We start from the raw sequence: 19,062 nt of genomic DNA on the forward strand, positions 1-19,062 counted from the left end.
TAATGACCCCTGACCCCTGATCATCCCATTTATGTCCAGTTATATTACAATGTCACATGCTTTCTACAACACAATGTTGACAGTTATGATGTCAACATTGTTAAAATGACTACAGACAACAAATTCACATTCCCAGTAGGTTGACATATTCAGAATGTCACAATGTCGACAAATGAAATTCTGGAGTACTGTATGTGAATTCTCAATATTTTCAGAATGTTCACATCAGGGTTAGGCTACTAGACCGGGAGAGTAGGGCTAGGGATTTCAGTTACAGATAGGGCCAATGTACACCCCAGAATGTGGCACGGTCAGGTGACTTTGTTAATACTGAAAGTCACAAGACCACTGTAATCCAGAAATTGCAGCTGGAGCTGCTGCAGCAATTGGTAGAGGGTAAGTCTCAATGCACCACCAGAGACGATGACCCTACATGCAGTCATGTCAACAAGTGTCTACATGAGGAATGTTGACATGCTGCATGGTGACATCCTTGTGTCAACAGTATGACTGTCAACATAAATGTCAACATATATTACCACACCCCATGGTGGTACTTACACCCACCTTTAGGGTCAGAACACGACATACTAAAAGCAACAACTACTGTAATATCTAAGGAAGGTGGGCCGTTAACAAGTTAAATGATGTAGTTCTGTGCAAACCTTTTGCCTGAAGTGGAATGGAATTCTCCTGTGTGGCTATATAACTGGTTTATAGCAGGATTGATGTTCAGTTCTACTGGAAAGTCTTTTAATTTAACAATTCCATCAAGCAGCTGTGGATCTTGCAGCATTAACTGATCACTGCAGTGCACAAAGTAGCAGTGAGTGCATTCATGAGTTTCAGGAGACCCAGATAAGAGGTTTCAAAACTAAAGTGAGTTTTGTCAAATACGGTATGGATTCACCCACTAGGTCCACAGCAAGACCTGAATCTATAAACACATCAATGTCTGTGTCATCAAGGAATAATTCAACATGATAATTTTACAATGGGCTCTTTCCAAACTACATGTTCAGTGTTGTAAATAGGAAAGACTTTTTTTTTTTGCTGTCTAGGACGTGACATTTTGGGGTGGATCCGATGAGCCACAATGAGCCCCCGAAGATAGTGGGCTCATTTTACAGAGGTGAATCAGTGAAGGGTGCGAGATGCAGTTGCAGAAGTTGAAATGCCGTGGCAATGGCACCTTGAACCCTTTGCATTTAATGGGATGCTTCCAAACCTGGCCTTAAATGAAATTGGGACCTGTATTGGGGAAAGGACACGACTGTGGCCTCATGCGGAGGGCGTGTCCTAGCATTGCAACCCCTGTTTTTGTCATTTTGGGGGTGTGCCCAGCACTCCCCAAGCAGCTGGGGAGTCCTTCGCTCCCATCCCTGCACCGATAATTGCTGTATGCATGGGCGTGTCATCTAATCAGGTGATCACAGAACAAAAAAGCTGTGATCACCTGCTCTGCCAACTGTCCCCCCACCCACAGGACACTGCAATGGGACAGTGTCCAACTAGTGGGACTGCTGAAAGCTATTAAAATGACCCCTTTGTATGCTTTCGGAGTGTGCTGACCTTTGTTGTTTTGCAAAGATGTTTATATTTCCACATGCTGTGCATGTCTGCTCTTTTGTTGGATACAGCGATTGATGAGGGTAATATTTGGCAAAGACTTGATCAATCCCATTAACAGCAATGGATCTCCGTGCCTAAAAGATGTCTATGCAGCTACTGTAGCTCATAGTTCAGGAAATTCATTAACCCCTTCCCGACATATGACGTACATTTACGTCATATGTCGGTTGGGGGTGAATCAAGCCAGCTCACGGAGTGAGCTGGCTTGATAGAGAGCAGGTAATGGCTGTATATTACAGCCATGTCCCTGCTCTCACGGCCACGAGCGGCGAGTTCGCCGATCGCGGCCGTTTAACCCTTTAAGCACCGCGGGCAAAGCGCCCGCAGTGCTTAAATAGCTGATCGGAGGGGGGGCGCCCCCCTCCGGCGCCGATCGGGGCCCCCCGCAGCGCGATCGGAGGGTGCCGATCGGTTGCCATGGTAGCCAGGGGTCTAATGTAGACCCCTGTGCTGTCCGTGTATTCATACCTATTACATCCTGCCTCAGGCAGGATGTAATAGGAAGTGCAAAAAATCACTACGTTCAGCCATAGAGCTCTATGGCTGAACCTAGTACAGGCGATCGCGCCCCCTAGTGGTCAAGTACACTAGGGGGCCTTGTAGTAAAAGTAAAAAAAAAAAAAAATAAAGTTTAAAAATAAAAAAAAAATAATAAAATATTAAAAGTTCAAATCACCCCCCTTTCCCCATTTCCCAAATAAAAATAAATAAATAATAAAAAAAATAAACATATTTGGTATCGCCGCGTTCCTAAAAGTCCGATCTATTAAAATATAACATTAGTTATCCCGCAGGGTTAAAGGCGTAAACGGAAAATAATCCCCAACGCCAAAACTATGCTTTTTGGTCGCATCGCCTACCCAAAAAAAAATAGCTAAAAGAGATCAGAAAGTCGCCCATATCCCATAATGGTATTAATTAAAAAGTACACTTCAGCCCGCAAAAAATGAGCCCTCACCCAGGTCCGTAGGTGGAAAAATAAAAAAGTTATAAGCCGCAGAACATGGCGACGCGACGCAAATTCGAAAAACCGTAACATTTTCTATTTTTTTTTTTAGTGGTAAAATGTAACGAAAACTATATAAGTTTGGTATTACCGGAATCGTAACGACCCATAGAATAAAGATAACCCATCATTTTAAACGAACTATGAACTCCAAAAAAACCGTAACCAGCGCAAAATTGTGGAATTGCGTTTTTTTTTTTTTTTACCCCACATTGAATTATTTCCTGATTCCCCAGAATATTATACGGTATAGTAAATGGTACCATTAGAAAGTACAACTTGTCCCGCAAAAAAAAAGCCCTCATGTGTCTATATAGCCGGAAAATTAAAAAAGTTACGCTTATTTGAACACAAGGAGGAAAAAAAAAAAAAAATTACCTTAAAAGGCAATGTCGGGAAGGGGTTAAGGGCAAGTCAGATTCTCTTAGTGCATGTCTGATGAGCCTAGAAAAGATGTAGCTTTGTATTATTTGTGCTTTTATCTCCTCATCAATATTTGAGACAGTCTATTTATGCCAGTGTATGTAATCTGCTGTGCTTTGCATTCAGTGACAATGCATCAGCCTTAGTCGTTGTCTATATGAAAATGTAAATTTCATACTGTATATTCTTTTAACATATAAAGTATTTAATAAACTAATCTTTCACATTACAGCATGTTTCAGTGGGTTCTATCACTGTGTCAGATATCATAGACTTTATCTCATGGTTGCCTACCCTCCCGGAATGGCCGGGAGGGTCCTGAAAATCGGGTCCCCCTCCCGGTCCCCCGGAAAGGTGGGCAAACCTCCCGGTTTCTGGGGGACCCCCGCTCCCCCCCCTGATCGCGGCTAAAACTCCCCCGCCGCACCATTTAAATAACCTGATATGCTTATCTCCGATGAGGGGGCTAAAGTGTCATAATCACGTCATTTTAGCCCCGCCCCCTCCATGGAGATGTGCAAAATGGATTATTTTCAAGCATGGGGCGGGGCTTAATGAGGTCACATTCAAGCCCCGCCCCCACGAACTCCTGCTGAATGTCTCCTCTCCAGGCTTCTCCCGGAGAGGAGATTTAAAAAGTCGGCAACCCTGCTTTATCTCCAGTTAAATGCAGCAGCAAGAGCTTTCTTTCTGTCAACATTAGTGACATCTATATCAAGATAGGTTTTCAATGAATCTACAGCTGATTACCTTGGTCTAGCAAAGTTAAGCTTAGTGTGAGAAAGGAACAAATGAAAGTAAACAGCAGTCATTCCACAGAAATATGCTTGCGGAGTTCAAATGCATGATACTCATTATTATATGCCGCTAAGAATAAATAATGTGACAAATGGAATCTTTGTCATTTATTTATTACCCATTATTATTCTTTATTATTAATCTGCTGGACAGGGCCAACATTACAGATTTCTAAGAGGCCATTTATGGACATTTTCTCTGCTAATCACTGAACATCTGGGTAAAATAGTTTTTAGTTAACTTTCCACCCATTCCACCCATCGGTAAGAGGATGCCTTAATATTACTAGTGCAATATACGTAGATTCAAAGTAAGTACTTGACATCTAGAGGAATTTCTGATTTCATGTAATCAAAAATAAGAATAATACATAGGGGTAAATTTACTAAGATGGGAGTTCTATTAAAGTTAAAGATGTGATATTGCTCATAATGACCAATAAGATTCTATCTATTATCTTCTAGAAGGTGCTAAAGAAATAAGAAGTAGAATCTGATTGGTTGCTATGGGCAACATCCCATCTTCAATAGAACTCGCATCTTAGTAGATTTGCCCCATGGAGACTAATGTTATTTTGTTAATATCTAACTCTTTCCCTCACCGGGGCTGCCGCAGTGCCAGGATGGGCTAAAGGGGCATACACGCGGTGTGATATAAACTACTGATATGGTCTATATATAGAAACATAGTACATATTGCACCCTGTGTATAAAGCTTGTGATTCCGTTGCGTGCTACCGCAGGGTCGGTATCACCAGAAGAAATAGGCTATTCAGCAGGGATGAGCGAGTTCGGATTAGGGGGATCCGGACACCCCCAATCCAAACTCGCTGTCCGAGCATGTTCGGGATTTCTCACCCAGGCTAGGAGGGCAGGTGTCGGGACCTCACGAGATCCCGCTGTCAGATGTCGCAAGATCTGGACCCTATATAAATGGGAGCGAGCGGTGCCATTTCCTCACTTCATTTTAGGAGAGGAAGTGTGCTTTGCTCTGCTGTGCTGTCCAGTGATACTGCTCCTGTTAAAGTCCAGTCCAGCGATACTGCTGCCATTAATGTCCAGTCCAATCCAGGGATCCTTATGTATATAAGTCCACTCCATACAAGGAGATACAAGGGCCAAGGGCCGGTCCTGGTTCCTAAAATACAATGGACCAAATAAATAGGGGGTCCCCCGTATTTTAAGAATCAGCACCAGGCCCAACCAGCCAGCAAGGTAATGCCACAGCTGGGGTACACTTGTTATATAAGATCCCGCGGCCAAAGCATTAATCCCTGACAGCCTGGGCAGGGGTCCTGGGGAAGTGGGGACCCCCCAATGAAGGGGTCCCCCCTCCAGAACTTTCCTGCCTAGACTAAAGCCTGGGGCTGTCCCCGGTACCCCTGGGCTGTGGGTACCGGGCTGATTGTAGTGTAAAATTTTAAAAATACCATTGGGAAAATGGAGCATGGACTCGTGGCAGTGCCAGGAGTATAGGTCATGCCCCCTTCCTGCTAGGCTATGCCCACATTTTTTTGTCTGTCCTTACTTGAAGGGATGACTTGTTGGGAGGTATGAGATTACATTAAGGCCCTTATTCTGGTTCATTCCTTCAGATACGCGTTTGCACGTATCCGAGCGAATGAACCGCACACCCACACGGTGAGCGAAGGCACACCTATAAGGCCACCTCATCCGTTCGGACGGACTAACACACAAAAGGGAGTGGCGTGGTAATGCACCTATGCTACTGTGTGCGGACAGAACTCACAAAGTTTGCACGGTCTTCCTGCGTGCGGACAGCCAACTGTACACCCTCTGCTGGTGTTTAACACGGCCAAGCATGAATCTGCATAGAACTCATGCTCAAACCCATTAACCAATTACCCAAAGTGTATGTTGTTTATTGCATTCAATTAAACTAATTTTCTTCCCCAATTTACATTAATATAATAATAATTTGTGGGTGAGGTGACTATTGTGTTAGGTTTGTAGGATCATGAAGTAATGGTTTATACTATAGTACGGAACACATGTGTACAAAGCCTTTATGGATGGTGTAAATGAGTGGCATAACTCAACAATGTGCTTTATGTGCAAAAACGGGTAATGTAAGGCTGAAGGTATTGTCATGCACATGTTCAGTAACACAATACTGGTATGTAAATACAGAAGAAGACATATGTGTGTAATGTGATGAGAGCATCATGGTTGTGTTTGCATGGAAGTACAGTATGTGAGTTGACACATAACGACTTTTTGTAATTATGTGTAGTATTGTCCAAACATGGGCAGAGCACTTGTGTGAGAATTGGCACATAATAGCAGCTAAGAATAGTGGTGCATTTGTGTGTTGAAAGAATGAAATACTGTATACAAGCGATTTGAACACAGAGAAGTGTAAATGCTTAAAGTTTAAAGTTGTGCTTCCCGTGTTGCTGCCATGTAGTTAGTTAGTTAATTGATAAATGAGAGAAACCTGCTGCATGGGTGTGTATTGCGTGCAGCTGAAAGTAATGTAGCTATTGTGCATGTTGATTGTCCAACCGAGTGCGGGCCCGCTGATGTGGCAGGGCTGCGAGGCGTGAGACTCGCTTTTTCCCTCCGAGTGTTCCTCAGGAAAACAGGTCCGAGCGGGTCCGTGCTCTTGGTGACTCGAGCGGGGCTTACGCCCAGCACCACCCACATGCACACCCCGGTTAACGCCCAGTTTTGATGCCCCGCCCTTTGATACGCGCAGATTACACCCACTGTGTCCGACCGTGCACGACAGAGTTTTTCTGGTTGCTGAGTTATGTCCGTGGAGTGCGGCTGCACATGCGCATTGCGGACGGTACGCATGCACAGTGGGCTAAAAAACGCACTCTGACCGAACTCTTATCCGACCGAGTCAATCAGAATAAGGGCCTAAGTCATCCAACATTCAACAACATAAATGTAATATATTACTGACAGAATAAGTTAGTTAATTTGACAAGAAAACTGTAATATGAGCTGTGTGGAATGTAAAGTTAGTTCAGCAACTTTCATAATACTAACAACAACACTGTGAAGCTGGGTATTTCCCTAAATATTTATCTGTCCAATCTGTCTGGTGTGAACTAAAATGGCAGCAAACGCAGAAAATAGTCATTCAGACAAATTGGTTAAAGCCATTTGATTTAACAAATTTCTCAGAACAATCCCAGGGTGATTCAAAAGTCGCAGTACACCCTCTTGTTTTAAAAACTGTGGAGGAAATGGAAAAACTGAATACTCTACTAAGGTATGGGTGAGGTGGGCTATCTTTATGTACCAAACACGGGAGCATCTTGAAATCGTCTATCTTGACTTTAAAAGTCTGTTTTTTTCAAAAGGAAAGGGGGTCGTGTAACGTGTCAAATAACATCAGAATTTGCTGAAAGGTATATAGCAGTTATGGTTGAAAAGTTACACTTTTTTGTTGCAGGTAACTGAAGATGGCTTTAACAAAAGAGGATCAGGATGTCAGTATTCAGCACAGCCATGCCGGCATCCCAACTGCCGTCAGGACACTGGCACTGTAACCTCTCAAAAATGAGGTCGCTAACACTGACATCTCAAACATAAGTATGCTGGGGTGTGTTATGGTCAGGCTTGGGAAGAGGTGGGTAGGTTTAGGCACTAGCTAGTGGGGACTTTGGGTTAGGCTAAGAGCAAAGGGAAGGTTAGGGTTATGCTTTGGGGGGAGGTAGGTTTAGGCACTTGCAATAAGGGGTTAGGTTAAGGTGGTGGGGTATCGGGGTCAGATTTAGGCCCTAGCAGAGAGGGTTAGGGTCAGGATTTGGGGGGCAGAGGGTTTGGTGCATAAAAACAGCATACATTCTGATGGACATCATTGCCTATTAGGGTTGCCTAGCAATGTCTGAAATCCCTAGAAAAGTTGGGTTTCCATTCATACAGTATATAAACTCCTCCCATAAATTCGGTTCAATAACATCAGAATAAAAATATGAGAGAAGAAATGCCTGTTGTACTTACTTATGGTATGCTGGTTCATTTCCAGAAGATCAATTTCACAAGATGCAATCTTGTCCTGCAGTGATTTCACCAGCACTTTATCAAGTTCCTCCATGTTGTAAATATTAAATGCCTGAAATGAACAAATTACAGCATTCATTGCAACTTTCCATCACCTTCATCTCACACCTCTCCTACGTATAGTTATCTCACATACAATGTGGTGAGATGTACTTAAGCTTGTAGACTGATTAAGGGGGAGATTCTCTAAACTAAAAATGCTGTAAAAACCCCGTTATCAGGGTTTTTACCGCATTTTGGGATGCTCTAAGCATCCCCCCCCCCCTATCGGGTTATCGTGATGGGGGGCATAGCCAGAAAAATCTAGCAATGCCCCATAGAAGCCTATGGGCTTCTACCGCTACCCACCGCCACCTCGCACCGACCCCAGCCACCCCGCATCGATCCCCCTCACCTGTGTCTGGGCAGCATAGAGCTGTGCTGCCCAGGCCTGTGACCTCCTCCTCCCTGCACTGTAATCCTCTTCTGGGTGCTGCTGCGCCAGGTAAGGGAGGGAGGGGGGAGCCGCCGGGTACCTGTGGGTCCCGCTGTCTCCCACTGCAAAGGACAGCTCTTAACGCAAGAGCTGTCCTTTGCCATAATTATCGCATATGTTAGTGCATATGCGATAATTATGAATGTGATGGGCGGCGAAGGGGGCGGAGCTGGGGTGCTTATGTTAGAACATCCCGCCCTAAGTGAATAGAGATAAAGTACCAAACTGTCAGCTCCTATTTGTCATCTTCCAACACAAGAGGTCATTTCTGGTTGACATGCTCCCCTGCGTTCGCACAGGGGAGTAATGCTTTGCTCCTGCGCATGCACTTGAATAGTCGCCAGCCCGTTCACGTGGAGCAGTGCAGGAAGGGGCGAGGGGTGGTGGGCATGCTTCACGCCCATAGGATGTGAGAGTGACTTAGATTTACGAATGATTTAGAAATCATTTCGGTGGGTAGGGTTGCGTTTATAAAGCTTTGTGAGTCAACCAGAATGACTTCCACAGCCTGTAAAATGAAAGTAAGAAGCTGATTGGTTGGTACTTCATTGCTTGCCAAGGTTTAGTACATGATACATCTCCACTTTTGTGCAATTATATATATATATATATATATATATATATATATATATATATATATATATATATATATATATATATATATATATATATATATATAGTATAGACAGTCCCTAGACAGCTCACACATTTCTAGGATACAAGTGTTCAAATATGTATAGGGACCAAATGTTACATACTACCATCCATTTTATTTAATTGTTTTAATTGATTTGACTGGGGCTAGCTTCATTATAAAATATTAACATATGTTAAATACATTTTTATACGGTATTTAAATTATTATTTGCATATTGCTGGCCAATTTGACAAATCAAAGAATGTTTTCTTTCTACTGTATTACATTTTAAAAAAAATTTCATTTTAAGAATAACTGGATAAATAAGGTGACATAAACAATCTTATTTTTTTAGCTTTATGAATCAGACACTATAAATAAAACTGTTGCATGAGACAAACACCTGATTAACAAAGTTAACATTTCATTTAAAATGTATTTCTACTGTTTGATTCCCAAAAGGGAAATTACAATTTCACTTTCTGGCACAAGGGTTACTGCTGGGCTGGCCAAACCGGTCCTTGTGATCTTCCAACAGTTCCCATTTTCCAGACCACCCAACTAATGCACAGGTGTTGTCTAAAGGCACACACAGTAATATTTACCATTCAATTTTGACTATATAGACATTTAATGGAGATAGAGCATGGTTTTAAGCTTTCACTTCCGATTCGATGCAGATGCGCGTTCCCGTTCAGCTGAAATTGAAAAGCCAAATAGGCAGTGCAGCAATGACTATATATTGCAAATGGAATGTAGACAGAATGAATTGTATGTGTATAGCACAGTTATCAAAAATTGCATAGCACTCAAATCTTAGTTGAATAGCAAAGGAATCTCACTGTGTGGACTGTGTATACACCATTACTGGCATTTCCAAACAGCTGCTGCATTGTTTCCCAATCAACAAATTCTACAGATCCACCGTTGATCGAGAAAACATGAACTGTTAGATCTCGAGGACCAGTTTGCTCACCACTGGTTGGCTGTAATACAAGGTACACCACTTAAGACTTCATGATCCATAAAAACTATGTATATTAAGTATGAAAATAAAGAAGAGAAACCGTAAAACATTTATTTCTTAGATTTTTGTGAAAAAAAGTCATTTAAAAAAATATTATATTTAACAATGTTTGTGTAATTGTCTCTACTGGCACCCCAGCATGACCCACTTATCCCTGTACAGCGTAGCTGTTGAACTTCAAATATATTCCTATTCAGATTAAATACAGATTAAGAAATTTAGGGGTTATTCTGGTTGATTCACAAAGTTGCGAATTCGCAGCCCTGCAAGTCCACCAGATGCTGCCCGCCCAATGCCGGTACGTCCGCCCCCTCACACGCCGTGTACGCTAGCATGGGCTGCGAATGGATAAACATCCATTCACAGGCTGTAGGGGTACACCCACATCCTTCGATGGTCGCCGACCATCGAATAATGTGGAAGGACCAAGTACATCTAAGGTTACTCTCATGTTACCTTAGATATGCGTGGACATTCAGCAGGAAGTGGGCGGGCAGCTGACATGCGGTGATGTTAGCTACTGAGTTAATCACTCTAGAGGTGGGGGCGGGGTCAGACATGGGTCAGACATGGGCGTCCCCATGAAAACGCCAAGCATTCCCCTGGAAATGCAGGTGGGCTGATGTCTGTTTGGGGTGGGTGGGGTGACTGCCCCCTTTTCGGCAATCTCGGAAGGAATTAAAAGTCAGTTCTGACTGAATTTTATTACCGAAATGGAGAGAAATAATTTGATGGTCGTGACCATCGAATGATTTCTGTCCTCTTTAGCCACATGCAAGGGGGTGTATTCTTCTTGTATACATCCCCTCACTTGCCATCGGCGCTGACCTATTTGCTGGGTTGCCTGTATATGCAGCCTAGCGAACAATTCTGAATCAGACCGCAAGTGCCAGTTCCAGTGAATGCAGGCTTAAAACAGAGACTGGTTAACCACAAACATAAAATAGAGCCATAGTTTTAAAGAATAAGAGGAAAGATAAACAAGCACATAAACTAGGGAAGCAAGTCAAAATACCATAGAAAAATATAAAATGGATACAAGTTTCTTAATTATAGAAGTGGTGCTTCAAAACACTCTGGATTCAACAATGTAGCCTCCAATCAATATTATGCTGCTAACACAGTGGCCCCATAACTTTCATTATACAAATCAAAGGTTCCTTAGAGAGATGGATCAACTTTCAATACTGGCAGGGGCATAACTAGACACTCGTAGGCCCCATATCAACACTTTGTAAGTGCCCTCTATTTAGCAACTGATGGTAATAAATGTATATAGCACATATAACTTAGACTGTACAGGTGGGCCCCCTTCAGCTCTGGGCCCCAAAGCAGCTGCACCCCTTGCACATATGGTAGTTACGCCCTTGATTATACTGGGTAATAACAAGTCTTGCTGGTCTGACTGTTTCTTTAGGATATGATAAGAATATTTTGCTCCTAAATAAATGGTCCAAGCAGCTGGGAATCAATTAACTCTTTGAATAACCTTATACCAGGAACAATTGTATAGACACAAGTGTTGCAAATTAATTTGAACTGAAGCTCCTGGTATTACTATGAGTAAATCTTACTAGTCTCATCACACTTAAGTTGGGTACACACATGCCGTGTGGGGGCATGGCTTTTGGGAGGGGTGTGAGGCATAATAATAGTAATAATAATAATAATACTTATATAGCGCTTTTCTCCCAATAGGAATCAAAGTGCTTTACCATTGTCTTTACAGCTCAAAATAGAAAACAAGCTTAACAGTGGATGTCAGCGAAATGCTTGAGTAAATAAGTACGTCTTTAGTCTATTTTTAAAGGATTCTACAGTGGGGGCTTCTCGCACTGTGCGAGGAAGAGAGTTCCATAGAGTTGGAGCAACAAAGTTGAAAGCTCAACCCCCAGATGAATTCAGGGAAATTCTGGGCACTTTTAGTAGTCCTTCTTCAGTGGATCGTAGTAATCGAGTAGGACAGTAAGGAATCAGAAGCTGCTGCAGGTACCTTAGGCATGGCTATTTGGAGGGGTGTTTCCTCATGGAAAGGGGCACAGCCTAACGTCCATATCCCTATTTTTCTCACTCCAGGGATTTGGAAGATGCAGGCTACTCCTGGAGACTGTTGGCAGCGATGGCACTGTAACTGGAGCAGAATGCTGCACGTAACATTACAGAAGAGTACCTGGCTTCCATCGCTGAGCAGGAGCTGCCACCTTGGTGTCACCCCTTGCTCGGAGACACCTGGGTGCAGCACCCCACATTGCTGTAATGACACCATGGACAGTGGTGCAAGTAGAATTTTTTTCTTGGTGGTACTGATAGCCTCCACCAAAAATGGGCGTGGCTATGTGTCATGAGGGGGCGTGGTCACACAAAGCTAGAAGAGTGACTAAATGGCATCAGGAGACAGGGAATGAGAAACAGGGAATGACTGGGGGTGGGTTGGCTCTTGCTTGGGGGAGAGCCGGGCAGCTTGTGCTTACAACTGTGGAGCCTGCTCTTCATGCCGTTGGCTCCGCTGATGCCTGTCAGTGTGACAGGCTAAATCAGCAGTAGCTGGTAGCTGCATACAGCACCAATCATAATGCTGGGTGGGGGGCTGCGGATGCATTATATTTAGACTTAAAATAAAAATAGAATTGACAGTGGGGTAAGTGGTACTGCGTACCTGCAACATATTTCTTACAGGTACTCCGTACCACGCCGTACCCCCTTACTTGCAACACTGACCACGGACCTTGCTCACTTTTTTAAGGAAAATAGGTGAGGCTATTGATATGTGTATACTGTTTTCTACTGAACAGTTGAAGACCCTTTACAATCCAGTTGTTGAGGCCTATCTCCTCAACTCAACCTTGTATGTGTCTGGTAAAATTGGTAATTTACGCTCAAGTTCAGATTATGGGGACCCCTTTGGTTACTGCTACTATCCACGTGGACATCGATTGGCAATAGTAACACAGTGGTGTGTGATACAGAGCAGAGAAGGCCTCCTTGCCCGAATCGTGCCATGCAAAGGGAGCCTGTGAGAGTTCATGTTTTAATGTTCAACTTATAAACAAATGTAATGATTTGTTTAATTATTAACAGTCTATTATGTGGTCCCCACACAGGGCAATTTCAGCTTTCTAAATGATCTGACAAGATCGCTTAGAAAATGACCCTGCATCTCTCTGTTTGTAGAGCCATAGCGATAGCGATGCGCGGCCCTGTGTGCCGTTATCAATGGGTGACAGAGGCGGAACTACCATTGGTGCAGCAGGTGCATTGCACCGGGGCCCCTGAAGACTAAGGGGCCCACTTCTGACGCCCACTGCTGAGTGGCATATTGTGAACTTGGGTTGGAAGGGAATAGGAGGGCCCAAAAATGTAATTTTGCACCTGGGCCAACCACTCGTAAGTTCCGACACTGCTGGGTGATTAAGATCCTTTATGAAGGATAAACCAAGTCAGGGCCAGTTTTCTCACCGGAGAACACTGGCCCTGACAGATCAATCAGCACACATCACTGACACATCACTGTGCTGAGCGATCTAGCGTTGCTCAGATCACTCAGCAGTCACCCCATGTGTAGGACCCATTATATAGCACAGCATATTCCCTTACACTTTACACAGTTGGAACAGTAATAGAACAAAACTGGGTAATAACAGACAGACATAGAAGCATGAATGCCCTTCTCACAGGCTTATAATCTATAGGGACATAGGGGCAGATTTATTAAGCTTGGAGAAGAGATAAACTGTAGATAAAGCAGAGAAAAGGTAAAAGGAGATAAAGCACAGCCAATCAGCTAAGTTTGAAAAAGACAGTTGGGAGTTGATTGGCTGGTGCTTTATCTCCTTTTACCTTTTCTCCGCTTTATCTCCAGTTTATCTCTTCTCCAAGCTTAATAAATCTGCCCCTTAGGCACTGATACAGAAGGATAGGTGCTACCTATTGTATAATAATTTGCCAGATTGCAAAGGTTCCTAATGGGCTGTAAATGGTCACACAGCAATGTTGGCCAAGGGTCAGGAGGGTGTGAAAGGATTATATATGAGATCTGGCTAAATCACCAGTTCCCATATTGTTGGCTTGATTCTGGTTAATTCGCAAAAGCAAACTCTCTAATGGACAAAACCATGTGTAGTGCAGGTGGGGCAGATGTAACATGTGTAGAGAGAGAGCGATAGATTTGGGTAGGGATTGTACTTCAAATTGATATCTATTTTGCAATGTAAAAATAAAGCAGCCAGTATTTAGCCTGCATAGAAACAAAATAACACCCAAATCTAAATCTCTGCACATGTAACATTCCCCCCCCCCCCCCCGCAGTGCATATGGTTTAATCCATTAAAGAGATAATCTTCTTTTGCAAGTGAACCAGAATCAGGCCCTGTATGTGTTGCCAGCTTTATTACTGATGTCAGCAGCGGTCTTTTGTTCAATCGTAACATTCACAACTCAGTTATATAATGTTTAAATGTGATTATATAAGCGGAAGGTAAAGTGCATGTTCATTAATTTTGCTCTTTTACTGTAAATGTATTTGGAAGTAAAACATACTTAAAAATAGAAACTCATTTTAATTTGCATATGAGTAGTTTTTCCTCTGAAAACAGTAAAAGCAGAAGTGTAAGTTCTACTTACTTGTTTTATTAGTGTTATGTTTATAGTAAAACTGTCAAACTTTTTTTCTGAAATTTACAATGGTAAAACACACCCTATTAAGAGATTCCAAACTATATTAATACTAAAAGGAAAATTGAAATATTGATGGCAATAAGATTGTTCTCAGGACAAAAACTGCCTTCTATGAGAACCTAGAGTGGCTGGAGAAAGAGTGGACATTAACTTATATAAAAAACATACAAACAATTCAAACAAGTTTTTCATATGGAACTTTAGAGCCTTTGGAACTTTTTTCCAATTAGAAAATACATTTTTACATTAGTTTAAATCAAGGACTTTGTATTACTAATCTAAATAACTATTCTTGAATAATACAGGTAGTTCAGAAAGTACCTCCGCAGTGACTGTGGGGCAGATTTATTAAGCCTGGTGTAGTGATAAAGCTGATTTGCAAAATTACAGATAGGAGATGATTGACTGGTGTATGATAACTAGCCGCTTTATAACAAAATTAATTTTTTTTTAGATGACTTTAAAAGATTTTTAAAAAAACGGACCTTACACTTCCGGGTCACATCACCCGGAAACGGAAGTTAAACAATAAAAAGACTACTCCACACACTGGTCTGATATCCTGAGGAAGAGAGGTCATCTCTCAAAACATGTTGATGCAGACCCAGTGTGTTTAAATTGGGAGAGAGAGGTATTGGGTGCAGTGTTGATCTTGTGATCTTTACTTTGGGTGATATCCGGATTTGACCCAACTATATTTTTTGTTTGGACCTCATTTCACCTGCTGCCTTTCAAACCCTTTGTTTTAAGTTTTAAAGTGATACATTTTATCGACCAATAAAATAATTTAAAGGAGAAAGAAACCCTGATGTGTTTTACATTCCATGATTAATCGTGAGTACCGGTACGCCATTGTCAAATATTTTAAAGAAACCTAGATGTGTGTTCCATAATCTATTGATTATGTGAGTTCGGTATGATCTAACATCAATATTTATAAGAAACAGTATGCTGCAAAAAATCCTTGTTTTAAAATTGAAAACTATCCTTCACATTTCTGCAATGTCTTTTCTGCATGCACTTAGGAGAATCTGAAGAGGTCCACAACAGGATTGAAAAGGGAAGTCTAATTAAAATCCTTTTTTTTTTTTCAAACAAGGGGGAGCGCTTAGAATTCAGCACCACCCAGTATTTCCTACCATTGTTTATTTTGGGGCTCTTTTTGGGAGAGCTCGTACGGTGCAGATCAGGCAGATCCTCTATAATAAGCGTCATGTTACTCTACTATCAATATATCTATATTTTCATGGTGATGCCTAAAAAACGCTGGGTGTTCCCCCTGCTCTAGCACCCTATCCAACCTCATCCGCCCCCTTTGGAATGAGTGGGTAAAACTTGGAGGTTTGCACTCCTGGGGTATGTCCATATTCACACATGTGCAAACCCCCCACCATCAGACACAGGGCTAAATTGGGACACCAAGTAACGGTACAACTCTGAAGTAAACTCCATTCATTACTTCACAAGTTAAATTATTAGGGCTGGGTGGCTGTAAACTGTTGATGGTGGGAACCACACTGCTAATTTACAGTTTTATTGTCACTCTATGATTGCGGTGCTTGTCCTGTATGCTTTCTTCCGCTTAATGACTAGATCATATCTCCTTAAAAATGCTGTTGATCCTACCAGCCAGGTGACAAGGATTGTGAAAGTAATACCTCTTTGAACTGGCTAAAGCCTCTCAACACAATGCCGGGGGAGTGACGTCACCGGGGCGGGTCCTGGGCCGGCACTTGGAGATGAGAGGATCTCCCAGCGCCGCTTTTCCAATGTAGTACACCGGATCCACCACCCAGTGACCTGGGAAAATGGACCTGGGTTTTTTTTTCAGTACCCCTTTTACACCGATGCTCACTCAGGCATGATTCTGTTTGGTTTGCCAAAGCAAACTCTTTCATTAATGGACAAAACTATGCTGCACTGCAGGTGGGGCAGATGTGAGAGAGTTAGATTTGTGTGAGTTATTTTGTTTCAATGCAGAGTAAATACTGGCTGCTTTATTTTCACACTGCAATATAGATATAAGTTTAAACACACTCCACCCAAATCTAAAGGCCCATACACACTAGATGATTTTCAGCGGAAAAACGCTAATTTTAGCATTTTGAGCGATTTTCAGCTGTATGCCTTACTGCAGCCACTGCCCACCAATATGTATTATGGCGGTAACGTCCGGGCGGCATTTACCTGATCGCTGGGCTCCGAATATACCCAGCCCAGCGATCAGTTCTGAATCAGGCCCCAATAACAGAAATGCACTGAAATTAAAGGGTCCCTGCTCCCTCCCTTGGAATACAAACCCCGCCCAGTATGTAAATATTCTTTTATAATTAAAGATTTCCATCAAAGTCTTTCGCCGCCTGAAAATTTCTCACTCTTTGGGGAAAATAGCTCAGTGTGTACGCACTACTTTGGTGAAAGATTTTTCTTTCAGACATTTTGGCAAAAGCTTTTGAAATGAAAAAATTTAAGTGTGTATGGGCCTTAACTCTCTGCATATGTTACATGTGCCCCACCTGCAGTGCACATGGTTTAGTCCATGAAAGGTGTTTGATTTTGAAAATCAACCAGAATAAGGCCCATCCATCCCTGTCTTTATTTTATGAACTATTTGCAATATGTGCAAACTTAGCCAAACTAAGGAAAATACTCATTGAAGCAATTAATACTAATACAAAACAAATTTCAATGAGAAAGTATAACTGCTCCCAGTGTCAGATTTAGAGGGGGCACACAGGCATGTTCTCCCTCCTGTCATTTCTGACATTTTTTTGAACCCCGGAGACCGCTGCCGGGCATACAGGGACGATCGTGGTAACGGGGAGACAGCCGGCGCCAAAAAGAAATGTAAGCTTTGACAGCCGGACAGAGAGCTGGGGGCTGCATGGCTGTTTTTAGAGTGGTGTACGTCCCGGCTCGCGTCTATTTGAAATCTCACGCTATCGCCTGCCGGGTCCGGCAGCCAATCAGGAGCCACCACTGCTGCTCCTGAGACCCAGAAAGGCAGCAGTGCAAGATTTCAAATAGCCAGGACGTGCAGCTCTCTGAATACAGCCAGGCAGGCCCCTGGCGTTATGCACTGCTGTAAATGCTTAAAGTTCTTCCCGGTGGCGCTGGTCTCTAATTACTGTGAGCGGCCCTGCATGCCTGGCGGTGGTCTCTGGGGTAAAAAAAAATGTCAGAAACGACAAGGGGGTCATTGGCTCTCACTTCTGCCTAGCGGTGTGCACAATGTGCGCAATGTCTCTGTTTATGGAATTTATTGGGAATTTTGCCTCAATCTATGTAGTATTATGTGAGTTTTTGCTCAATTCATGTAGCATTATGTGAATTTTGCCTCAATCTGTGTGTCATTATGTGAATTTTGGCTCAATCCGTGTGTCATTTTGTGAATTTTGGCGTAATCCGTGTGGCATTATGTGAATTTTGGCACAATCCAGGTGGCATTATGTGAATTTTGGCTCATTCCATGTGGCATCATGTGTAAGGGGTAAGTATAATGGGGTCTACTATTTTGTTGCATAATGTGTAGAAGTGGTATATGGTGTGGTACACTACACTCAACAACATGCCCCCTTTTGAGTGGCCACACCCCCTTTTCAGGAGCGCGTGCCCCAAAGCTACATCCTTCACTTTTGACACCAAGGTGGGTCTGTGTACTTTAAATGCCAGGGCCTATTTATAATCCCATTTCCGCCCTCTCTCTGCTCTCCTCCTCTCTCTCTCTCTCTCTCCACTCTCTGAGCGGGCACACTGGCACGACTAACACCCCCTCCCCCTTTCATCCTATCACATATCATGGTGCCCCATGTCATTTTCTCATGGATCCATCCCTGACTGTGCCTCCGGACTGCAGCTGACACATGTGTTAACAGGACTACCAAACCATATTTTTAATACCAATTAAAAATGAAACACACAAAATAACGCTATCTATATATCAAAATAAAACTTCATGCGGAGAACTCTATTATTCTGGTTCTGACTGACATAATTACCAGAATAACGGAGTTTTCACTCTGAAGTTTTATTTTGATATATATAGATAGCGCTACTGTGTTTCATTTCTTTATTGAAATTAATAAGTAGAACTGTTATACAAAACAGATATTTTGGACTCTTTTCATTGAATCCCTTTACTGAATGTAAGGATTTTTGATGGATATTTGAACAAAATTTCCTCCATGCACTAAAATTGACCCCCGTTATGAATTCCGACTGTACCTCAAATAGGAAATCAATCGGCATTTAACATGCTGTAATGGTAAAAACTTTTCAGAAGAAGCACTATACTAATACCATCATTAGGCTTTCCTACACTTTTCTGAGAAAACAAGGGATCTTTGGAGATCC

The 19,062-nt window shown here is 42.5% G+C and overlaps 1 protein-coding gene across 2 annotated transcripts in view; it reads right to left on the reverse strand.

Annotated features, from left to right (window-relative positions):
• Nucleotides 1–19,062, reverse strand: part of BANK1 (B cell scaffold protein with ankyrin repeats 1) — a 418,472-nt gene that overhangs the window by 272,568 nt on the left and 126,842 nt on the right. For both annotated transcript variants that reach the window (XM_083179030.1, XM_083179029.1), the window contains exon 6: nucleotides 7,837–7,948. In XM_083179030.1, coding sequence (XP_083035156.1) covers nucleotides 7,837–7,948 — 112 coding nt within the window. The remainder of the gene's footprint in view (nucleotides 1–7,836; nucleotides 7,949–19,062) is intronic.

This window comes from Crinia signifera, chromosome 1, assembly GCF_055691185.1.
Source record: "Crinia signifera chromosome 1, ASM5569118v1, whole genome shotgun sequence".
Lineage (NCBI taxonomy): Eukaryota > Metazoa > Chordata > Amphibia > Anura > Myobatrachidae > Crinia > Crinia signifera.